Here is a 26045-nt window from a genome sequence, read left to right on the forward strand (position 1 = left end):
AATGCTCTGACCCGTAGGACGCGACTAGGCGAGATGAGAGTTCTTGCTGCAGTAAAATTCGAATTCGATTTGTTTTTTGGAGCATATTTGTGGTAAAAATCTTCCTGTTAAAAAACAAAGACTACTATGATGAAAAAGATCGACCAGTTCATATGGATCAGAATGGGCACATTGTATAATTCTAGTCAGGGTTCTCCTTGACCCAGGGTACAGGGACTGGGCATTTTATTGTATAATTATAGAGAAGGGGTATGTTCTCCTTGATACAATAGTCGTGAGGCATTTCATTGTATAACTCGAGGGGGCACAGGGCTCTCTTTGTACACAGAACATTAAATGCCATTTCATTGTATAATTCTAGTGGTGGGGGCGTCAGGGTTCCCCCCCCCATTTGATCAAAATGACAGACTGGGTATTTCATTGTATAATTCTAGAGAATGGGTGGGCTTCTCCTTTGATTAAGACAGTCACTTTTCTACCTGGCCCCTCTAGTCCATCTGCTCTCCACCTTTTGTAATTTTCAGTGTCATGCCGATGACACAGCTCTTTCAAGCCACAATCCTTCCTCTCATTCCCGACTGCCTGTCAGCTATACAGACAAAGTGAACCACTAACAATCTCTGCCTTAATGCCACTACGACACATCCTTCTCATTGGGACGCCTACTCCCTCCTTGACTCCCACACTGTCCACCCTCCTTGGGACCACACCATTGTGAGAAAGCAAAAACCTTGGCGTCATCTTTGACTCCTCCCTCCCCTTCTCACACAACAAGCCTGGCCAAGAAGACCCACTCTCAGCTGCACATCCTCAGAGGCATTCTCCCCTTCCTCACCTTCCCCTAGAAACTCAATGTCTCTAGAGCTTTGGTTCTCTCCAGGGTGGACTACAGCAACAGCAACTTTCTCAATCTACCCAATTCCTCCCATCAACTAATTTCAAATTGAACTGCGAGACGTATCCTTGGCCTCAAAACCAGTGACCGCATCTCTCCAGCTCTTCAATCTCTCCACAGACTCCCTGTCGCTACAGGTTTCCAATTAAAGACCATCTGCATCACCCACAAGGCTTTCTGGGGCCTGGACCACCCTATATCCACTCTCCCTAAATACCTCTACTAGAGCCCTTCGCTCCAACTTTCAAATCATATTCTAAGCCGAAATTGGGATGGGGTAGATATTTCTCTGCAGGTGCTGCTTCTGGAACGGCCTCCCTGCCCCTCAGACTTGAGCTGATCTCCTTGAATTCTGCAAGCCCCTCCAGAACTTCTCTCTTCCTTTTCCCCGCCAACGTCCAGGATACCCGAGGTTGGTAGAATATGACGCTGGTCCCTTCAGAATCATACTGGGTGCCAGGCCCTCCCCAGCCCAGTTTACTCCTGCACTTTTCATGCTGCTGTGGACGCACAGGTTTCGGGCCTATGATGTTACAAGGGAATTCCAGGATTAATGTCTGGCACTCACCTTTGACGTGTACGCAAGTAGGCTGCATCGACCAAGTGTTTGGCTTCTTCAGCACATCTGAGAACGAAGGAAGTTTCCAACTCTTCCACTCCATCTACAAAGGAAAAATGAAGATCCAAACAGTAAAAATGGGACATTAATAGAAATAGGGTGCAATCCCAAACTAGACTCCAGAGCTTCCCATCCCTTATTCAGGGGAAATGCTGACTAAAACAGTAGGGGATGCAGTAGTCTCACGCCAGTATCCCACACTTCAAAACCATCTGAAGGAGGTAAATACATATTAGAATAGGAAAGAGGCATTAACAGAGTGCGACTGTAGTCCTGCATCAACCTCCAGCTCTTCCAAAATGTGGGTGCAAGTATCATAAAGAAGCATTTGCAGGAAGAGGCTGCAATATCCAATCGCTGTTCACCTGGTACTACAGGAAAAGCAGCAGACATGCAACAGTCAGCCACAAAGATATTTTCAATGGTTCTTTGAACCCATCACTCTAGAATCAAGCCTACAGCCAAATCTGAACAATGGGCATGTGGAGATGGAGCCATCGCAATCCTCATAACAAATGATTGACTAACTGTACTAGGGTGACCAGACGTGTTTTTGCCAGAATGTCCCGGAATTTGGAGCCCTGTCCACCATCTGTCAAGAAAGATTAGATTTCCATTGGAAACCACAGTCACCGCTGTTTCTGGTAGTAGGTCTGCATAGATGGCAGGCACGCACGGTCTTGCAGAGAAGAAAAGCTGCATTTTACAACTTAAGATAATGTGATAGATTGGTGATTATAATGTGCTCATTTGAACAGTAATATGACATTCTATGGGAAAAATTAAAAGGGAACCTGCATATGCAAATTTTAAATTTCACAAAAGCACTTAATGTCTGCATAAGAATGACTCCCCAGTAAAAAGATAGATGCCAACTTTGGCCTAAAACAGAGCTGTACATTAGCCCCAGTCTTGTTTAACGTTTATCTATCCAAATTAGTTAGAGCTACAAAATTGTGGTAACAATCCTCCTTGAATCTCCAATGCCCGATATCTTCGATCAGACATCGAAGGATTACAGCACAGCCTCAGGGCCCTTGAATATGCCTCAAAACATGGTTTTATTATTAATTTACAGAAAACCAAAATCATGACTATAAAAAAGGCATAACTGGACAATCCAGGGGGTCAAGTTGGAGGTAAACAGTTATTTACCTTGGGGTGCCGATAACTAATATGAATAAAGCTTTTTTTAATGAAAAATATTGAAAATAAAGCATTTGCGAAAATTTGGGGTTATGAGATCATTTATATTTAAGTCAGGGGCATTCAACAGAAGGACTGACTCCAAAGTGTAACGTCTGTATTGTTCCTAGTATTTTATATGGAGAGACTTTTACATTAAAAGAAACCACATGGCTAAGTAACCTGGAAGGTAAATTGTGGAGAAAGGCCTAAGGCCTATCCCAAGCAGTACCATTTCAAGCAATCTGTAATGAGTTGGCACTTGTCTCACTACGAGAAAAATGATAGTTGTGTAATCTCTATGTAAAGATGTAGATGAATTATGATAACTTTAAAACCCTGGATTCTCACTTTTCGGAGGGAAAAAAGTTCCATACCAAGGCACTAAAACCTTGGTTAATGATATTAAAGACTTCCTTGAAAAGATAGGCTGCACATTTGAAGCGACAGAAAATGCGGCCAACCTCTTCAAAGTAAAACAAAAGGCAGAGAACTGGGATCGAAATAGAAGCTCACTTATCAGGAAAGCACTATGTGAAATATGCCAGGCAAGCTAGTGAATACTCCTTGTCTTTATGTAAAACTTTGGTAGAATCCCCATGTTACTGTTTATTATGCTTAAGATTTAACCAACTTCTGACATTGGCTACCACTGGGGCCTATAATATCCCACTGAAAACAAAGATGTATAATCTGTGACAAAGAACTGAAAACCACCAGACACCTGTTGACAGAATGTGTGGAGCTTTCACTATATGCAAAGGCCTACATTCATCAGGATTTTAATTTCATCAATTTTGTTCATCTGATTTCTGGAAAAAAAAAAAGTTTATGAATTTTACAATTTTTACTTCGGGAAATAAATTGCTAAGAACTTACTGTAATTACATTGTTTGGTAATCATTTTAAGATCTTTTAAAATTTGGTAAGGTGTATAACATTTTAAATGTACATTTCTCTATTCTCTTATGTTAGATTATCTGAGTGTATTTTGTTTTTAAGGTATAAGGTTTAAATGTAACCAATAACAAAAAGTGACACTAAACCCCTTTTCTCCTCCAAACCACTACTGAGTGTAGTGACTTGACATCCACCTGCAAGAGTTAGTCTTACTTTTATGTTAGTTGCCCTGTCCCATTTTTCTACTTTTTAAATCTGTTCATCCTAGTGTGTACCTGATTACAACTCAAAGAATTTTAAATCAGGAAGTGTCAAGAATGTAGGAGACTTTTTTAAAGTTAATAGCAAAATCAGGTAATAGTGACCATAAAAGAGAAAATAAGCAACGAACGAGGGTTTACAAAAAAAAAAATCACAAGGAAAAAAAAAGAAATGGAAGTGAAAAGACAGATGGGGAAGAATGGTAGAACGAAAAAGAAACAAAGCAAGAAAGAGAAAAATAAAGTTCATAGGAAGATCGAAAGAAAAAATGAAGTGAAAAAAGAAAGGGTAATATAAACTACAAGGAAAGAAGGAAGAAAGAAAGTTGTATGCAATGGTGGGATATAAATAGGTGTGAACTACAGAAAGAAGTCCAAAACAGAATCAAACGAGGGAAAGGACAGAAAAAAGGCATTAGCAAAGAAAGAAGGGCACTTACAGCTCTTGAACTCCATTTACACAGGGGGAATTCAGATACAAGCAGCAGAGGGGCATTAATAAAAAAAATAGGGTGCAACTGAAAGGGAGGCAAAAACTCTAAAACAAGCAGTATAATTGAAACGTGAGCAATAACTAACTGCATCCGAGACAGGGAAGCAAATAACAGCTTCTCTTATAGAGAAGACTAATTGGAGATCAGGGACTAAAGAAACTCCATCATGGAAAGGTGTCGCTAGCAGATTTGGGCAGCCTAGATGGGCATCGTCAGGCTTGATGCGCCTGATCACACTAATGTGCCTTGTGGACTAGATGGCCCTGGCCAGCAGGCTAGATGTGCCTGGTCACTATGAGGTCTCCTGGGTGTTCCATTGTCATTCTCAGATCCTATGAATGGAAAAGCCATGCCCTAGGCTGGATTTGTGGTCTTCGACAGAAGGCTTTATACAGCAACACTGTCAATACCACATGTATAAAAGCTGATCCTGGGTAAAACAATGGATTCCATGATGTTCTTGTAGGTAATAGTTAGAGCAAAGCCATGTCGAGGACTGTCAGCCTGACAAAAACAACTTCAGGGTCGTGTTTTTGCTCTCCCAAGACCTGGTCAAACGAGTATTGCCCAGGGCGGACGTAAACAAGATATCATGTACAAGTGAAACTCAGACAGCACAAAACCTGTGGCAAACAGAAGGGGCTCTACCCTGTCAGAGGAAACCAATGGCGCTCTGTCCTCGCAAGGCACACCACTGAAGGTCCAAAGTGGGATGTGGTAATCTGGGAATGAGAGGGTCAAGGGAGCAACAGACAGCAGAACAAGACCTTACCGTAAAAAGATGGCGCAGCAGCGTGTAGCAAACCCAGTGTCACCAGGAACCTAAAGACCACAGCTGCAGGTCCCATTGCTGAAAAACAAACAGGTGGTAGAGTTAAAGGTGCCAGAAGCCTCCCCCACAAGCACTCCCTTCTCCCCCTCCCATCGCCCCACTCCCAGTGGTACACTCAGATGTTGACAATTACAATGAAACAGACACGGTATGTTGCTTTTATTTAATGTTGACTAAAGTCTACTTCTGAGAAGAGCTTGGCAGGAGTAGGGCGGAGAGTAGAAAGAGTGGAGCAGCAGGGCAAAGCTGATAGAAGTTAACTGCATGTTTGGTCCTTTCAATCTGTGACAGCAGTGATCTCGAACTTCACCAATTCACTGCCTCCACTACAATTTAAATTAAGGCACCCTGTTTTCCAAGATTTCTACTCAAATACAGATGACATCAATCTGCAGTCTCTCTGAAAAAAATATATGTATTCTCATAGACAAAGATTGGCGTGGGTTTGTGGCACAAAGCATTGCTCCTACAATTCCACTAATCTGCACCAAGGGTTGCATCGATCCTCTGGATATTACTGGCTACACGACATTTGGACACCCCACCCCATTCCCTGGATTGCAGCAAAAATCTATTTGTTTTGTTGGTTTGTGGCATTCAGATTAAGATGTAAACCATGTTCACCAAGAAGGGAAACAATGTATGAGAGGCAAATTTATCCGAAAGGTAAAGATCAAGTTAAGGAGCATTCCAGAAGTTTCAAAATGTTCGCTGCATCAGGTGAAATAACTTCTCCAGAGGGATTTTGCGAGATGGTGTCTGCCAAGAAAGCCGTAAACTATGTTCACCGGTAATGGACAGAAAAAGGGTTTCTCAACCAGTACCGACAGAAGGAACAAAACGCGAGGTCCCCCACGTTTCAAGGCCCTACAATGCACGATTTCTGAGATTTCCACCACGATGCACTGCACCACACCAGGGATAGGATGGAACAGCGACCTACAGGATCATTCATTTTCAACAATTCATGTGTTAGCATGTCTACAGAACGGGTACTTTTGCTGGTATTTCTAAAAATGGGGAAATTAGAAAAGCCGGTGTTTCTGCTTTGTTCCCAATGCCGTCAAGCATGCATCGCCGGCCAAACACATTGCAGACTGCCAGCAAGGCGAGTGTAAAAGTTGTATGAAAACTAGTATAAAAATTGGTGACATACCTTGGGTCAGCAGTAATCACAGGAGCAACCATTTGTTTTGATAAAGCAAGCAGACATGTATATGGAATAACTGTTCCATTTGTTTCCTCTATGGCTGTATGCGCCTTTGAATAAATACTTTTCTTTTGAATACATGCAAAACACTGGTTGCAAATGATCTTTTCACATGACAAATAAATGTGGATACAGAAAATAGGGAAACATGTGGATTTAAAAAACATACGGAAGGGATGGAATAAATGCCATGAAACTGGGAGCCTTAAATATAATACTAAACAAATGGACTTCCAGGTCACCTACGGTGCCACTAAACTACTCATCTCCACTCTTTTACCCACCAACTACCTACTGACGAGTTTGCTCCTGGGCCACCCTCCATGATTTGCTACTCAGGCCCTGCAAAACCTTCACCACCTCTGCCCAGACCCTGCATGTATGCTGGAAACCCCTGTAACACTGGCTCCCTTTTATACTCCAGTATTCGGAAGGGTACCTGGTTACTGCCTTGCTCTGCCCAGGCTGCTACAATAATAATATCAACAAATGAGCAAGGTCAGGTAGATCATGCTGAAGAGTAACCACTGCTACACCCTGAGTGGGTAACCCCTTGTGTGGGTGGTCACAGAATGGCAGCTGAATGCACTGGCAATAGGCGTGACTGCGCCTGTTGACAAGATGACGACTGCATCTTAAAGAAGTGGATCCTTCCACCTCTTAATCTGAGCCACTAAGCTCCTCGGATTCGACCATATAGGACCCTCCACTCGTAAAGACTCCTGTCCTGATGAAGGCCTACACCATTAGAGCTCACCTAGCTCCACGCAAAATGGACGAAACACTGTCGTGTTGACATGTATTATATGTTGTTCAACTCTTGATTGTGCCCACACTCTATGGGCCCTCTACCTATATGATTCCACTGAATTCTCTAAGCTTCCTTCCCAAGGAACCTATAGAGAATGAACAAACTGTACAAGTAGATGTCTCATATGGACTACTTGATCATTCGTACTTCGGTACTACACTTTGTATGTCCTCAAATGTGAATGTTCTATGTTTTTGAAAAATACCAGTGTATTACTACATCACTGCACTTCAAAATAAAACCCTTTTGTGCAGAAGAACAGTTTCATGAGAATTCTGTGACCACCCACACAAGGGGTTACCCACTCAGGGTGTGGCAGTGGTTACTCTTCAGCAGAGATCGACCTGACCTTGCTCATTCATTTGTTGAGATCCCTTTTATACTCCTTCAACTAGTCTTAAAACCAGTACATGGATTTACCCCAGACTACCTCCATCGTCCAAAATACCTATAACTATCCCTCTGCAAATACCTTCCTTCAATCCCTTTGCTCCTCTACCTCCAACTCCCTCAGGGTAAGTCGTTTTTCCAAGAAACAAGCTGGGGTAGATCTCTCTTCGGCTGGGGCCTCCCTTTGGAACTGCCTCCCCGTCACCTTGAAACTTGAGAACCATCTTTGGTTCCGGAAGCTCCTCAAGAACTCCCTCTTTGCCTCTGCCCCCACTTCTCCCCTGCTGATCAGCCTTCTCTCAGCAGGGTTCACCTGGCCACCCTCTGTCCTTCAGGCCCACGTACCTGCTCACCCTGCCACCCTTTGCATTGGCATACAGTCCCCCTCCCACTCCTCTACCTAGCACTTTGCCAATTACCGACTGTACTACCACTGTTTATCACCTTTAACTCATTTAATCTGCTCTCTCGTATGCTCCGCACTAATGTCTCCCCCTTCCAAGCACCCCGCCCCCCCCTTTTCCCTTCCCCATTCACTTGCATGTTCTCAAAGTCACTGGGCCTAGTTAAGATCGTCCTTTGTTTCTCCCTTGTTCCCCTCCTCCCTTGCCTGGTCGCACTCTGAAACACCTGTATACAAACACAATATCATACCCGCTACACGTTTTGCTACAAAACCCTATTCAATCTGTTGCCCCCACCCTGCCCCCACTTCTTAATATGCAGCCCCTCACTCCCTTCTCCCTCCCACATGATATCAAACGTATTACCACTGTCCCTGGATTCAATCTGCCTTGAAGTTCCACCTCCCCTCCCTGAAAAAGCCATGCTCAAACAGGACATTCTCCCTCCCATTTGATCCGCTCTTCCATTTGTACATATTGGAGTATGGGAGTAATTGGCTGGAACAAGAGAACGGTGCTCTTGCCTGAGCCCCCTTCAGGCCCAACCCCAAAGCACCATTACACAGCTATGCCCGTTATGTGATACATGTTTGTATTATGTCACTGTCATTATTGCCCCAGATGCCTGCGCCACTACATTCCTTTTTAGCCAGATTCAGACACTGCATACTTCTGCACCCCTATTGAAGAACACCCTGACTCTGCAGATGACGGATGCAGATGCGGATGACTCTGCAGAGCTATGCTTGTTTCTGGTTAAAAACACCACACCCTGCCGTAGGTGTAAAGAGCTCAGGGTTGCTCCAGAGAGCGGAGGGAGTAAAGAGGGAGAAGAAAGGAGAAAACACCCTGGTTATATTGTGCAGCTCTTAGTATAGCACTTGTGCTCCCCAATCATTTCTAAGCGCTGAGGAAGGAAGAAGGGAAGAGGATGCAAACGCATTCTGATCAGCATAGCAGGGACAGCCCACAGGTGCACCCCCGCACCCCACAGACTCCAGCTTCAACCATCACACCAGTTGTACTGGACCCCCAAACTTGTACCTGCTCTCCTGCCACCTCCCCCAAGGTGGCCCTGAGGTTCCCCGAAATAAGGAGGTCTGACCAGCTGTCAAAGTGGAAGTCACAAAAGCCACAGCAAGCTTTATTGATCAAGCCAGGAATTAGCTTACAGGGGATCCATTTCTCAACGCCGCAGGATTCTGCGCTGGGGTGATGGCTTCAAGACTGCCCCTGTAACCCCCCTCCCCCAGTGTCCAAACCCCTCCCGCCCTAGCCTTTCCCCACCCTACCCATGGCCATTTTTCTTTTTCTTCACATTCTATCCTTATATTCATTGGTTCTCTTTACACATTCTGCCCTTCTTTTCATTAGTTATTACTCATACTTTCCGTCTACCAATTAGTTTCCACTTTCACTCTTTCCCCCAGTCAGGACACCTTCCAACTGTCCCAGTTCGGCCATTCCCCCTGCACCTTCTCACAAGCTCCCCCCCCACATTGTTGGAGTTGGAAGGACTCATGAGCACTGTTCTTTTTAAGAAAGTGGCTGTGCAGTTCTCGTGGCATCTGCCAGTGCGTTCTACGTGGATCGACCTAGGACTGTCTGCTGGTTACTGGCGGCAGAGTTTCCCCCGTCAACTGGTCGTGGCTCGCCCTAGGACAAGGGAGGTTTTCAATGAGCCACCTTTTATCTGGCATGCACCAACATTCACCACCAGCATTAATGCCAGCAGAAGGCCACCCAGACTGTCCGCTGGTGGGACAATGGAGGGACCTCGGTTCCTGGACTTCACCCTGCGTGAAGGCCTCTCATACAGTCGGTAACGCAACTAGGCTCCTTAACCAGAGAGCCCTCTGCCTGCAGGTGGTGACGTGCATTCAATTCAGTTCCATGCACGGAGGGACTCCCATCCGAGGACTGCAGCAAATAAAATTAAGAGACAAAGAACCCCAACTTACCGCCCCACTCCGAGCCCTCTGTTGCAACCTACGCACCTCAGCGTTTACCATGTCCAACCAATGATTCTAGCTAATTACCGATTCTATGTACAATGTCGACCTGGATGATTAGCTCATTCAGCTATCCTTACATTGGGCTCATAATATAATCTCACTGTTAATTGCCTGCAACATTAGGGAGTTCACAAGCATGTCACCACAGCCGTATAGGAACCCAATCTAATGGGCATCCCCAGTTATTCTCATGCCCATACTCTGATCATTTGGACTAAAATAGCCAGCATGAACAATTCCTCCCACGTAACCTTATGCACTAGTACTCATCCTTAGCGTTGGTGAAACTAAGTGTTGTGCATCAACCACCTTTCATACCTTATCCACCCATTCAGGGTTCAATAATTACTGCTGATCGCTTTCCTTGTCCCGACCCCAGCACTTACAATAGGTGCCCTTATACGCCATGACTCATCTAAGGGACTGTTAAGGCAAAGGTCCTGTCCCTTGTAGGTTTAAAAGAAAGCACCTCCCCACCCAATAAGTGCCCCAGATACCTCTCCCCACCCCAGGACACAAACCTTTCCTATGTACATGTTTGGTTAAAAAGCTGGCACCATTACACTCTCCAGCATAGTGTATATGGTGTGCCCATCACTTACTCCCACCCCCCCTCCCCCGCCACCCATGTTTATCTTGGCAAACCTGTGTTTGAATAACCCATTCAAACAGATACATAGTTTGTCCTTGTTTCTCTACAATACCAACCTGGTCAATTTTTCCATTAGGAATCGCACTGCCTCTAGACATATTCCTCGTAGGCTATTCGAAGGTATGTGATGCACACAGATATCCGGACAACCCACACAATGATTGTTACATGATATCTTTAAGCGTGTGTTTCGCCACCAGGTTTAACAAGCTCTCAAATAGTTAAACATGGACCATCCGTGAAGTTCACTGATTCAAGGCAGGACAATGCCTGTGCATGATGGTATATGCAGATGAATCCACTCCATCGCTACATCTCCTGGAAAGCAAGGCATGCCATTATGAAGGCGTAGGTTACGGAACCCGGCCATCCAGATAAGGGGGTAACAGCACTTTGTATATTTTTAAAATTGGGAAATAACCAAAATTCAAATTATGGAGCACAATTACTCGCAAATAAATTTAGGAAACATTCAGAATCTTGCACCCCTGCTTTCTCCCTCACTTCTCCATGGGTATTGGAACAGTAGTGCACGTTGTACCCCTGGGAGAAACTGCATCATGCAAAGGATTTTTGGATAATGGTCAGCAAACAACCTGCACTGATGTTGCCTGGTAAGTCAAGAATTTTGAAACACTGAGCAACCCCAGATGTACAACACTGAAGAAAGCATAATTACTTGAGTAAACTACTACAACCCATTTGGTTTAAGCAGTCTTCATGACAAAAATAAATCTCATTGTGTCTATGATGTTTACTAGATGTAAGTAGAAGATACCCATCAAGAACCCACAGGGGTCTATTACCCCTTGCTTATTTGTAAGCTAAAAGTAATCTGGTTTTAAGTCTTTCGAGTAGCTGCATGTCAACCTGCATGTGTTGTACATTAACTCTGACTAAGGATCCTGTAGGAGCTCTTAATTGTAGCTGTGAGACTCCCTACATTTCAATGGTAGCGCATTTTAGCATGGACATGTTGCATGGGTTTGAACTTCAATGGGGGCTAAAGGGGTTTCTGGACTCTAGTGCGCATCAGGCAGAATTAAAAAGGTGCCAATGCATAGAGCACATGATTGAAATTGCATGTTGCTTCAGGACATTTCAATGGACTATGCTGCACTAAACAATACCAATATAAATTAACATACAAAGCCAACCCCAGTTACCATTTAACTGAATCCCTTAACATGTAGTGCAAATTAGTATGTTGAAATAGGCTGGAGGTAGATTTGGAAAATGCACAATGCTCTTTAAGTTGGAAATAAACCTTCAGGCTGAATTTGCACTGGGTGACGAAAATATTTGAAGATCCGTTCCACTGAAAACAAGGCATTGTATTGAGCAGGAACCTAAAGAGGAGATGTATCTTGCTTTCTAGCAATGAATGTGCCATTTTCAGTGGAATGTTATGCTCAAGGGAGAGGTTTCCCTTGAGTGACAGGGGGATGTTATAAAAAGGGTTCTGAGAGCGAGTAGCTTTCAGGGCACTCTTCGTGGCACTGGGAGGTGAACAGGCGATGAATTAGGCTGACTAGGCAGACGAAATTCAGTCCTGGCAGGCTGTCTGACGCTGAAGCAGTCCTTATCTGAGTGATCCTAGGTAAAGCAGGTGGAACGATTGGTTCCATGCTAAAGTGAATCAAATATAGCCAACATTAGGTAAATATGAGTTTAAGTGAAGGGCTGCTGTTTGAATGAGGTCAGGCAGTTGGGTCATTTCCTATTAGGCGCTGTGTATTTTTAACATGCATATAATCCTGCATTTAGGTGTTGAAAAGCCTTGCTTTTTTGTTCGTTTAAAGTGTAGTTGTCTTGCCAAGGACAGCTGGAAAGACTTGGCACCACTGAAAGGTATAGAGTGGTAGTTGCACTGAAATATAACGTGGGCATAACTTACTTTGTAACTTGCATATTTTTATTTTATGATCAAACATTTTCAAAGTAACCTGTAGTCTTATTGCATTTAGACCCTTTTATTTGATACACAAGGAGACAGGTGTACAGCAAGAAATATATCCAAGTGAAGTAGCTGCCATGAGCTGTGTAGCTAGAGAGTCTGAATGAATGCAGCATTTCAATTGCATGCCTTTCAATTGTTGAAACTCAGACAAAAAGGGGGTAGCGTGGTATTCTACATAAAATAGGAGGGGCAGGGGGCAGGAACCATTCATTGAGTCTATCAAGTCCAGTATTTTGTTTTGTTAGTGACCCTGGTTAAAAACAGGCAATATTCTGAAATTAATCTCACCACTATAAAAACATCCCAACGAGTTACCACAATTACCAAGAAATATAAAATACCAAATATAAAAAATATGAGATAGTGTATAACCCCGAAATGTATCCAACATATTCAGTGTGTTGCCCATTGGGAAACTTTGTACAGTTACTGGGTGCAGCCTTGCATTCTAAAGCATAAGCATATTGTGTGCTCATTCATTGAATTAGTGCAGTACTGTGCTCATTCACACCAGTTTCACCATGTCCCAAATCCAGGCTGAGTTTTCTGAAATGGCAAACTATCGTGAGGCAAAGCTTTATACCCATTCAGTTTGTCCTCAGAAAATGCGACAATATGGAAAAGACATAATTACTAGAGGTAGAACGGGAGGCATTAGAAAACATTTTTGATGAAGGAAGCATTGTGTAGGTGTGCCTCCCGCTATTCCAAGCACAAGTTTAAGGAGGAGAAAAACTGCAACAGATGTGCAAAATAATGGTTTGCTACATAGGTGCACAAGGATAGAGGGGAATGGCAAAGTTATTAGCAAGTTACAATTCGGTTTGGACAATTAATGTGATCAACTGCAGCAGTTAAAATCAGAATTAAAACAGAGGAAGCTAGACATAATTACAAGCTAACTGCAGCAATATAGCTACTCAGTTGGCTCAGAAACAAACAATTTAATGAGTTAGCAAGAATGAACCCACAAAGCAATTTTGGATCAAATAAGAGTAGACATGTTGCTACTTCGGAAATACAAACCCTTAAAGATGTGAGAAAGACAGAAATCCATGCTATGGAACAGGAGATATTCTAATTGCTGGAAGACAATGACAAAAAGGGCAAAGCGCTTAATCAGTGTCAGACACAAATCAATGAATTGCAAGCTTAAGGTCAGGGATGAGAATTCGGAGTTCTGAATAGCTTCATGGACAGGGCAAGAACTTCAAGTCTCAAGAAAGGCAACAAGGCACTACATTCAATGGAATTGAAATCAATCACAGCTTTGGCCAGGGAAACTATGTACCAACAGCTGTTCCTGTGGTCAGACCTGGTTATAACCCAATGGTAGGGTATACATCACCGGCAAATATCCACAATTGTTCCAAAATCACAAGAGAACAGAAATGAGCAACAAAATAGAATGCACCATGTAGCCCTATCAAAATCATGAAGTCTATCAAGTGAAAAGGGAGGCGATTGTTGCATGAAGACCATTTAGAAACCCTTCACAATACATTTAAAGCCCTCCAAATAGCTAGGGAACAATATAGTCTGTACTTTCACCTAATCCTACATTCAGCAGCTGCTAGTGTCATTCAGTGTAAACAGAACATTTGTCATGGGCGGACGTCAATTCTCACATTATCAGTCTATACAGGATGCAAGAAAAGCAGCTTATAATATGACAAAGCCAAATTTGTCCCCTCGCCAAATTTGAAAAGGGTATTTTCATGCTTTGATGTGGCCTTTAACCATAACTCTGGAATTTAAGACTGCATACTTTCATGGTCTCCAAAAATAAATTGTATCCTAGTTAATTCGACAGGGGAAAAAACACTAGAGTGGCTAACAGAACAAGGGACAACTTTGTCAAGTGATATTTGGTCAGTGAGGAAATGAGACACACCCAAAGTCTAAAGAACCCATGCCGGCGATTCTGGAGGTAAAATCTGTAAATATGCCACTCAACAGCCCAGACTCGGGCAAGAAACATGACACCAAGCCAAAGGAGCATGCCCTCAGAGATCACCCCAAACTCCTATATTCCATTCCATTGATCCCAGCAATAGGGATTCTTACATTAGCCCTAGATATTTGGGTATCCTCCCAGAGTGTGATTTTGCCACGATATGTCAGGACTCAGGCCTAAAAAACAATCAAAATCAAATGTAGGAGGCCACCAGAGGCGCAGGCAAGATGTCTGGCTGAGCTGATAGCTCCGTCTCTAGCCCTGGAAAACGTGGAGTTGAAGCAGAGAAAGCGATCCACTTCGCTTTAGAGGATTACACATCACTGTTCGAGCCACAGATCTACTTGGGGTGAAATCCAGGGCCCTCCCAATCCAACCCCTCCCCCTTCACCGAGCGGATATATGCAGCTTTGGGCTTCCAGGCACCCATACCCCCATCCATGCAGCAACAGGATAGAAGTGTGCTGCGTGACCCCTGGCTCGAGGGAGTAGGGCTGCGAGGCCCTGTGCTGTGAACGCAGCGGTGATACAGAGGCCGGTACACAGGAGCTGGAGTGGGTGCCACACGAGGGGGGACCAAGTGGACAAGGACGCCCCACAGGAAGGCTCCTGAACAGGGTAGGCAACCCAGACACCACGGGTGGCCACCCCTCTCACCAACATAAGAGACTGCCTGCAACTACTGGGCTCCAAATCAAGAAAAGGAGAGACAGTGAGGTGGCGCAACAGTGGTTTAGAGGCGGTTGCTACGGCCACATCGGGAGAGATTCTTGGGGGTCAGATCTCAGCCGCTGGGTATTTTCCCCTACCAGTGAGGCTCCTCCAGCCCACGCCGTTGTGGGAGCACGCCCAGGGCATTGCAGGACGGGGGCGCACCAGTGACTGGCCACATAAGGTGAGGAGTGTTGGGGGTCCACATACCCCTCTCCCCCATGTGGAGTTATTAGTGCCACTGAACCCCGCAACGTTAGAGGAGACTTTAGCCTACAGGACTGAGGGGGAGCCACCAACTTCTGGAATTAGGTGCAGGCTCTGAGCCAGGCGCAGACCGGTGGAGGACCTCCTACCCTGTGCCCTGAGACAGAGGAGAGACTTGACCAGGGGGGGTGAGGGGGAGCCGATGGAGAGAGGCCCAGCAGCCTGGAAATCAATAGACTGATGGCAGGGCCACACTTGGGGGTGGGGGGGCAGAAGGACAGGTCCCACAAGGATGCGCAAAGGTGGTAATAGGGGAGTAACTGACGTCAGTGGTCCACAGGGGCCACCCAAACCCAACAGCACCAGGCAACACGCTGGACAACCTGAGGGGGTTCTACAGAGGAGGGACAATCAGTGGGAGGCCAGCCTCCCAGGTGGAAACGCATGACTGCCCTGGCAGCAGGCACCCACTTAGTTGACCCCCCCCCTCCCGCAGCATCTGTATTGTGGGGAGGGTGCCTGCCCCCCAGCGAGGGGGTAAAGTCAATACTATAAAGCCCCGCTGGGACAAGGCTTCAGTGAGGGTATATTCAGGCAAAGATCATGGCGCAAGGGAGGACTCACCCATATGGAGAGTGGTGCCCGGCAGCACTGGGACCCTTCCTGGCCCCCTCAAAACCATAGACCCATCACAAGCCCCCGCTAACCATTACTTCTTGCAGCAGTCCTCTGACCCACTGGCAACAACTTTGGGGCCTAGGGAAGTGGCCAATCCATGAGTTGGAAGGGGGCATTGGCGAAGTATTAGTTCCAGGCAGACATCAGGATGGAGCCTGGAAGCGCTGCTGCGACCCAGACGAATTGGGCTCCATAAAAATGACATCCAGAGGGGGATAAGAACAGACATGGGGGCTAAACTCCCTGGCCTCATGGCCAGAGGATAGAATGGTTTGCCAACCAGGCTCCTGGAGACATAGATGAGGCGAGATTTATGGAAATGCAGCGCCAAGAGGTTGGCGCTCCCCCTCAAAGTGGTTGACATGGAAAACGCGAGAAGAAATAATCTCTTTGGGCTGGTGAGGTGGAGGGTGAGACCCGTTCAGCCTGGAAGGCAAGATTGCCCTGGTGGCGGATGCTGGAGATCTTTTTAGACTGTTCACTGGGCTGTGGGGGGTCGGGGGGGTTGAGGTATCGGAATGCTTTGCTTGTTTCTATAGTTAACTGTACACCAAACAGGATGGGAGGCCGAGGAAATGCAGAGCTACCTGGCCGGGCAAGGCCTTCAAGCTCACTAAAGCAGAGCAGGAGGCCTTAGAGGGGGATATAACTGGGGAGGAGGTGGTGGAGGCAATCAAAAGGCTGAAAACAGGGAAGGCCCTGGGGGTGGGAAGATGGCTTTCCAGCAGACTTAATACCAATCCTCATTGGTGAACCCTATGACAAAATTGTTCAACAGGATAAAGGGTCAGGAAACAATACCCATGTCATTTCTTCAGGCTCTGATAACAGTGATGCCGAAACCTGGGAAAAACCCTGAACGGCTCATACAAGCCTCTTCCTTTTAAATGTGGACACTAAGGTCTTGACATGGATAGAAATACCTCCCTAGATTGATCCACCCGGATCAGGATGGATTTGTGTTGAACAGGCAGGGAGCAAATAGCATGCGGAAAACTCCATGTGCTGAGCTCAAGGAGGGAGGAAGGGGCACTATTCCTAGATGCCGAAAAGGCCTTTGACAGGGTCAGTTGGGCCTTCATGGGGGAAGTCTTCTGATCCCAGGGAATGGGTCCGCAGTGGAGGGGCTGCCCTATACTCAAAACCCTCTGCAAGAGTAGTGGTCAACAGTAAGGAATCTGGGTCGTTTCCATTGGGAAGTGGTACAGAACATGGCTGCACTTGCTAATATACCCGCTAGTGATGGACGCATGGGTGGAGTCTATCAGGGACAATTGGGAGATTGGAGGTGTTACAGTGGGGACGTACAATGTAAGATAAGCCTCTTTGCAGATGGACTCCTATATGTGTCCGAACCATCCTGGTCGATACCATACACTATGCAGTCTGGAGCATTATGGGAATCTATCAGGCTTCAAGATTAATCTGGGGAAGTCTGTGGCATTAGCAGGGAAGCCATCAGATACGGAGGAGGAATTTGTGGCGACTCCATCAGGGTACCGAGGGTTATGTTTTATTATTTGGGGATTCAAGTGACGCAGTGCCCTGGAGATGTGTTTGCAAGCAACATTCTCCACTTTGGTTGGCAGATAGAAGGGACATTGAGAGGTGTGCAGGGCTGGGATTCTCATGGATGGTGTGCCTCAACTCAGTGAAAATGGTAATCCTCCCCAAGTTTTGTTTCAAAGGTTGCAACGTCCAGAACATTCTTATTAGAGGTGAGATAAACCTTGTTGCAATATCTCTGGGTGGGGAAGAAGCACAGGATCTCATATGAGCCACTGATAAGGCAGAAGGAGATGGGCAGTGTGGGCCTTCCCAATCTAGAGACTTAAGTGTCCCAGCGGATCATTTTACACCAGGGTCAAGGAAACACTGGGTCGCAATGGACAATGAGGTTCTCTCACCGGTCACGTTGGATGAATGTTATGGATGCCCAAAGCCTGCATTCCAGGGAGGGTTTTGTGACATCCAGTGCTGGGGGGGGGGGGGGGGGGAAGAGGGGTTCTGTGGTCTGTTTGGAAAGAGGGTGGTGACAATAGGTGGCTTACACCGTGGCCGTCAGCCCACCCCCCACCCCCAAGCTGCATATGGGCCCCCCGCTCAGGGATGGAATTGAGGAGCCACTTGTGGTCCAACACTGGTATGAGGCCGGGCTAAGTAGGGCAGGAGGAACCTTTATAACATTGCAGGGACTGAAGTTTTTGACATCACAGAATGGCTCCAAGGGTTTGATATCCAGGCTGTAACTTAAACTCCTAGCTGCCCTAAGGGAGGAACACCCCCAGCCCCACCCCCCCCCCGCAAGAGTGAAATGGGGACAGGATCTAGGTGGGGAAATTGATGAAGATGGAAATGTCACTGAGAAAGGGTATTCTATCCATATGTGGTGGAAAGTACGATGGTACAGACGTACTGGGGAGAGGTCCCGTAATGGGCAAAGGGGTGGATGGGATCCAGAGGGACCTTTCTCTGGCTGGTTCCATTTGGTGTGAATGTGGCTGGGAGTCTACGGTGGAACAAGGCCACATTTTTCATGTTATGTTGGTGGCGGCTAGGTGCTGTCTGGCCCAGAGGTAGAAAAGCACACGAATGCCAGGGGAAAGGAGTAGATCGCCAAGGTCCGTGGGATGCATGATATGGCGTGCCAACCCACCTCATGGATGTGTCTAGGTCTAACATTGAGGGACAGTGGCTCCCATTTCTTAAAATTATGGGCAACTGGCCTGATGAGGTTGTGAATGGACTAACCGTGCTGGGAAGGTATTTGGAGGTAATGGGTGAATCAGCGAACACGCTGCTGGGGATTCCAGAGGGGGTGTCTCACGGGCCCAAAGTTCTAATGTTCACGGAAGAGTCTCCTGATTGTGTATGAAGAGACAATACAATGCATCCTACTACTGAAGAAGTTCCACTTGAAGAGTCCGACTTAGAGGTGTGTGGGGGAGAAAATGTTATTAAAATGAGCAAACATGGTATGATTGTTGTATTGCATTGTACCCAATGCCAATAAAACCTCAAACTCAAAAAAATACTTCCAATGTACAATGGCCCATACCAGACACTAGGGGCTTGGGAGTACATTTGACCCTAAAACAATGGTGTATGGCCACCAAGAAAGACCAAGATGTGGATAGACCAAGATGTGGTTAGGCCAGTATAGTGGACAATTCCCACCAAATTAGACAATATGAATGATGTCCCTCGGCAATATAACCAATCACCACCACCAGTTGACCATGGTCAAATGATGGTCACTCTGCGTTCTCCGCCTCTTGTGTCACATGACTTCAGAGGTAAAACAAATAGAACTCAATCTCCGGAGAGGTAGCAGAACAGGCCTAATCAGGGCGAGTTTAATCATTACCAGCCCAGGCCACAAAGGATTCCATGTGTTAAAACCGCAGCAAAAAAGCAGTGGTTTTGCCACCGCATTCCATGTAAAGGATGCAAGGGAAACCCCCACAACCCCCAGACCCATTATACCATTTAAAGGCATTGGGGAACACCCACATAACCCTTACATGGTATAATGGGGTACACCTTTACCATGTCAAACCATGCGATTTTTGCCGCAATTTTATTACTGCACACCCCACAAAGAAGAATTCAGAAATGTAGACAGGTTTCAATCCTTAGAGGCCGAAGTTAACTTTCTCATCTGTTCAGACAACATTTTATGTGCAGTTCAAAAGCAACAGCCAAGTGAAGGTGCAGAATGTCATAGGAGTGATCTTGTGCGTTCTGACACAAGTTATTAGTTAATCCCTGCACTGATGAAAACACAGAGGCCCGTGAATTACCTTTGAACAACAGTTCCGAATTGCTTACTGATATGAATGAAAGACAGGGAATTTCATCAAAAAAGGGAGTATGGTTCAATTTAGAGTTGAACCAGACTATTGGTGTGTGAAAATGACAAAGGGGGGGGAACATGAACAAGAAAAACCCACAGAACAGAAGTAGATTTAAAAAGCATCCAAAGTGAAATTAAGAGTTAGGATACATTATCCTCATTTGATAGTCAAAATACTGTTGATACCCATACAGAGGAAACAGTAGCTCAGGAGGGTGCAAGTCAGTCACCCGAGGAGCATTTTGAACCATGGATATTCCAAGGGACAGAAAGGACAGACTTCATGCAAAACACAGATAAGTGCCATGCACCAGACGTTGACAGGCTGGCACGTGACACAGTAAGGTGGCAGTGCAGATAATCCAGACAGTGCAGATAATCCAGACAATGAGATCCAGACAATGAGAAAAATACAATAAGAAATTGGGGAATGAACACTAGTGGTCCCAAGTCAGAGGGGCAGTCAGTGGCTACATGCCAAATTGGTTCTGAACCCAGAAGAATAGACAAAGAAATTCAAAATGAAGTGGGCAAAAAGTAGGGAAAGATGTCATTTCATATGCCCATTTGGCTAGCAAAGAGTAAAAAAAGAGCCAAGTCCAGAAACTTACTATGCTCCTATTACTATTGAAGAAAAATGTAATGCATTTGCAATGACTGATACAGGTGCCCAAGCAACAAAAAAGTGTATCAATGAAAGGAGATCACCACAAAATCACCTAAAAGTGAGGCAAAACCAAGGCCCAGTGCACAACTTCAATGGTGAAGAAATACCTAGTGAAGGGGTCACTGAGGTTAACAGATAGGGAAGCATCAGATGAGACAGAAGTACATATCCATTAATGAAATACCTTCTCAGGGGGATGAATTGCCTGAAGAGGTTGTTGCCCCTCATTGATGGGGTAAATGGAGTATTGTGGTCCTTGGTTAAAAAACCTTGAGACCTAAGAAAATAATGTCAAAGCAACAGTGTAAAAGAATACCATACTGTTGCTAAATCAGAGTGCAGTGGAAGCATATCTTCAGATGTCATTCTCAGGTGTAGGATGAAATGCGAGGAAGCAGTCTTTGGAGATTTGGACCCCGAGAAAAAATAACAGAAATAGATGAACTCAATGCGTTTTTATCTAGATGAAAATAAACGCAAACCAAATGTCACTCCAGAGATAAAGAAAAGCACATTTCAACCATCTCAGGAATACACATGGGAGATGGGCAGCCATGGATTCCTTTCCATGCAAATGAGCATCCTGAAATGATTGAAGCCACTTTAGCACTTGAACATGTTTTATTAATGACAAGGTACTCCAGCAAATAATTGACAGGGAGGAGAACACAAAGTTCAGAATAAAGAATCAGCAAATTTTGGTCTAGATGACCGAGGCAGAACAAAGAATTGTAGGAAGATGCATGTTAAAGATTGGTTTGCCCTAAGAGTATTCATCACAATGTGTGGATCGTGAGTGGGACACAAAACACATCTCTTGGGAAATGATGCTCCTGCACAGGAGGTGTATGGTATTAGACTTTCAAATAAAAAGGTTTGGTCTAGGTTGGGTGGAGCTGCACCTGAATTTTAAGACAAAAGACAATCTTACCATTGCACATAAATGACAATATGCGGTTGAACTGCAAGTAAAAAAGGGATGTTATAATTCCTGCATTCACCAGACAAGTCACAGTAGCATTAATGGTTAGAATGTGAATATACACCAGCGAGAGAGATGGGGAATTGACCCATTCAAATCCTGGTGGACAATCAAGGGTGTCAATATTCATTTGAAAGAAGTCAGCAATAGGAAGGGTGATACAGAAGTCATACTAGACTGCAGATTACAGTAGCGTAGTGATTGAGAACATTCGTGAAAGCTATGTGACTGCACAGGGTGAGTTGCCAGAATCCTTAGATTCTAAGCCTAAAGGAATCTTTAAAGTTCAGTCTGTGTACCCTTATGAGCCAAGTGAAATAGTGTGCCGTCATTAAGAGGATTGTATTCTAGTCAGAGTGAATCTAAAAGAAAAGCAGCATATTGAAATGGCGATCAATGTTCCAAGAGTGTAGCGACCCTCCGAGAAACTGCCACACGATTAGATGAGAGAACAGAGGTTCCTCTCAAGGACTTCCCACAGTTCTCCAATATGTTAGAGGAGCAAATTGAAGCAGCAGATATTTATGGAATTCAAACAGGTATTTGCCAAATATGCATATGATTGTGGGTCAACTGACTTGCATATTGCCAAACTACCAGAAGGACATGGTAGCGAGCCAGTATTTGTCTAACAATATAGGTTACCCCAGGCATATTTGGAATCACTATCTGAAATAATAAAAAGTAGTATTGAGGGGAATCATTAGGCTTAGAGTACATCAAATAGGTGCTCAAACCTAAGGGCCAATGGCGCTGGTGTGCAGATCTAAACAAAAAAAATAAAAAGGGACCCATCAAGGGACAGCTGATACAGGCTGAAGACATTCAAAAATGTTTGAATTTTCTTTTGATAAATTCAAATATGCATCGTCCCAAACACCTTTTGGTTATGTCAATAGTGGGAGTGAGTGGGATATTGCTGAAGGCACTCCCGGATGCAGCTGAAAGGTGGACACTAGTTTATGTGGATGTTGTGCCAATCAAAAGAAAAATTGGAAAATCCACTTCAATGAGATTAAAATGTGCTTAGTCAGCTACAGAAGGCTGGGGGAAAAGAAGCTTTACAGAAAGCAGTGGTGGAAAAAAGCACACTTTCTAGGTCATGAAGTGGGGCAAGGGTGCAAGCATGACAATGCCTAATGTGATTAGTGTACTGACCTCTGGACCCCTTTTTGTTAAGGCTGTTAAAGTTTTCATATAAAGTTATTTTGACATTTTGAATCTTTAGTATAAAACAAATAAAAAACTTAATATGGATTACCCACAAAACAAAAGGTGGAGGCGATTCATAAACTAAGAGTTCCCACTAATTTGAAAAGTGGTAAAGCATTTGTGAGGAATGACAAGTTACAACAGGAATGTATTGATAGTTGTGCAGAGCTTATACAACCTTTAATGAGAACTGAAGCAGGGTGTACCCAGGAAATGGGGAACAGACCAAAATGGGGCAGTAGCCAGGCTAAAAGAGTGTCCAATCAAAGTACCATGTTTGGCATATCCAATAAAAAAGAAAAAGATTTTTGTAGAAATAGGATTTACAGATGAATGCATGTCAGCAGTGTCATTTCAAAAACTGATGTGAATAAAAAAAACTTGCATATGCTAGCAAAACATTGTCACAGGTAGAGACCAAATGTAGTGATTGCGAAAAAGGGCTTCTGACCACTGTCTGGGCGTTACATTTCCACTCTGTAATTCAAGGGAAGCAGATTATTTAAACAAATCACCAGCCTCTGCAATTTCTGCAAAGTAAGTGACTCAGAATAGGGAATTTGGCCTAGTAAAGAATTACTGCCTGGACATTAACACTTCAAGATTTCCTGCAGAAGTGAAATATGGCCAAAATAGAGCCCAGTTGCTCAAGGACTAGCAGAGTTGCATGATGTGCACCCAACAGAGCTAGAAACGTTTGAATGAATTTGAGCAATCCCCACGCAAAGCATTCAACGAAGAAACATGTAAGAATTTACCAACTGTACGTAGATTGATGCACATACCATGTAGAAAATGCAGAAAAAGAGCTAGTAGTGGGACTTGGAAACATGGTTTAATGTGACATTCCAAGAATAAGCATGAAGATGAGTCCTAGAAGTAGTCAGGTGGCGGAATTAGCCGCTATTTATAAGGCAATATCTGCAGCAGTAAAAAACTAAACTCACAGAAATAGTTCTAGTAACCGATTCCGATTATGCGTGAAATAGTTGGTAGAATATTTACCTGGCTGGAAAGTGAAAGACATGCTCACCTATAACAAGAAGCCACTGAAACATGGCAAGATAATTCGCCATATACAAGATTGTGTCAGAAAATGACCTAATCCATTGGGGAATATAGCTGGTCATTTGAAACACCATGTGAGGATACAGAGGAAAATAAGTCAGATCAGTTAGCGAAAATGGGGGATGGCATGGAGTGTCATTTCCTTTTGAACACTCTTGGTGAAACACAGGTAGATGCAATGACATGGTTCCAAAACTCCAAAAGCAGTTTGGCAGCCTGTGGCACAATGGAGTTGATACTCCAGATCAGGACCTAATCAAAGCGCAAAAGGAAGACCTTATTCTAGGCTTATTTTATAAGCCTTTGTTAGATACAGAACAAAATTCTCTGACTGAAGGATTGCAAAGGGAAAGGATTGAGTTATTAAAAACCAAAAAAGAAAAATTACAAGATGGACTGATCACAGAATCAGTGACAGGGCAAATCCAATGGGTAGTCCCCTTTGTCATTTTGGGGATTATGTCGGGCCCGTAAGAAGATCAGCAAAGGGAAACAGGTACATGCTGACAGTAACTTGTCTAATGCCCAAATGGATGGCGTGCATTCCAGCTCCAGACTGCAGTGTGCAAACAGCGGCCACTTTTTCAAGATTCTGTTTACCTCAAAGAATAGAGTCAGACAGTGGAAGTCATTTCACTAGTGCATCAATGACAACATTATGGCCATTCTTGGATGTGAAGAGAAGGCTATACATTTCTTACCAGCCCTCTTCGGGGGGAGTGAAACGGTGTAACAGGTCATAGTTGATATGTTGAAAATGTTTGTAGCTGAGGCATAATCTAGTTGGGATTTGCGGCTTCCATTGGTACCGATTGCTATCAGCCCTCATGAAACATTGACAGGAGGAAGGAAAATGGTAATGGTTCTGCCACAACACCTACTTAAGAACAAATGAACAGGTGCTTGTAAATGCGTCCACAATTCCTGAATATGTGTAAGAATTGAGAAAGCACTTGCAATATGTGTTTGCATTTATGCAGCAAAATTTGGAAAATGCTGCCGACAGTGCAAAGATATGATAGGAAGGGATATTATGAAAGGAAGGTGTCTGTAAGGGTATGAAATAGGAGACCAGAGAAGCAAATTTAACTTTGCGAAGAGGAAACAAAAACCTTCCTGCAGCATGGCAAGGACAATATAGAATAGTTAAGGGTTCACCTATGATCTACACAATTGCTAAAAAGGATGGAGAATTAACAGTGGGAAAGTTAACAGTCAAACAAGTTTGTCCATGTTAATCAAATTAAATACTTTATCCGAAACATGAAGTGGAGAGTGGAGACTAGAGTGAATTGATACCAACAGTAAAAGCAAAAATTGTCAAAGCAAGTGGTTAGGTGTAAATAGTGTGAAGATATCAAAAGGAGGTTGAAAGTGGTAAGAATAGATCAAGTAGTGCGCAAAAGTGCAAATAGACAATAAGGGAAAGTTGTGCTTGAGGCGGTTATCTGAAAATACCACATTAGTATGGTTACTTTTTCAGTAGTTGGTGAGAAAAAGTCTTGGATGCATGGCATGTTATTTCTATAATTTGTATGCATAGCCAAATTTAGGTTCAGATGCTCAAATGAACAAGGAAAGTAAAATGTTTGATGTGCTTAAGGTTTTCCTTGTCAGCGCAGGATCCTTGGAGAACACCACTGGATTGGAGTCCCCTGGAAAGCCCCTTGGACCGAAGGAAGTGAAGATAAGCCCAAAAGATTTGGAGATGATGGCCTCGAAATCGGTCCCATGATGGAGGAGTTCCTACAAGAACGGTTTCCAGTGTGATTTTTATCAATTTACAAAGTCTATTTCTACTACAAACTATTTACCACAAACTATTTTATCACAGGCTGTATTTACAAAGACTTCATCCCAAATTTATGATTTTTTTATTTTTACTGGTATTTGCATTTATTTTCTCTGAAAATGATGATTTGATTTTTTGTAAACAGAAAAGCAGATACCAATTAAAAATTAAGGTGGTCGAGAGAAAAAAAGAAGATCCAATTTTTTTCGACTGATAAGATTCAGTCGGGAGAAGCACATGTGTTTTAGAACATCTGTGTTTTTCCTGCAGTGACTTCAGGTTGTATAC

At 44.2% G+C, this 26045-nt stretch overlaps 1 protein-coding gene across 1 annotated transcript in view; it reads right to left on the reverse strand.

The window, feature by feature from the left end:
* The window catches only part of LOC138488099 (myeloperoxidase-like), a 106228-nt gene that overhangs the window by 66033 nt on the left and 14150 nt on the right, over positions 1-26045 (reverse strand). The window contains exons 2-3 of the mRNA XM_069614854.1: positions 5126-5203; positions 1464-1557 (exon numbers count right to left, since the gene is read on the reverse strand). Of these exons, the coding sequence (XP_069470955.1) occupies positions 1464-1557; positions 5126-5203 (172 nt within the window). The remainder of the gene's footprint in view (positions 1-1463; positions 1558-5125; positions 5204-26045) is intronic.

The sequence above is a fragment of the Ambystoma mexicanum genome, chromosome 9 (assembly GCF_040938575.1).
Source record: "Ambystoma mexicanum isolate Mex_15411 chromosome 9, UKY_AmexF1_1, whole genome shotgun sequence".
Classification (NCBI taxonomy): Eukaryota; Metazoa; Chordata; class Amphibia; order Caudata; family Ambystomatidae; genus Ambystoma; species Ambystoma mexicanum.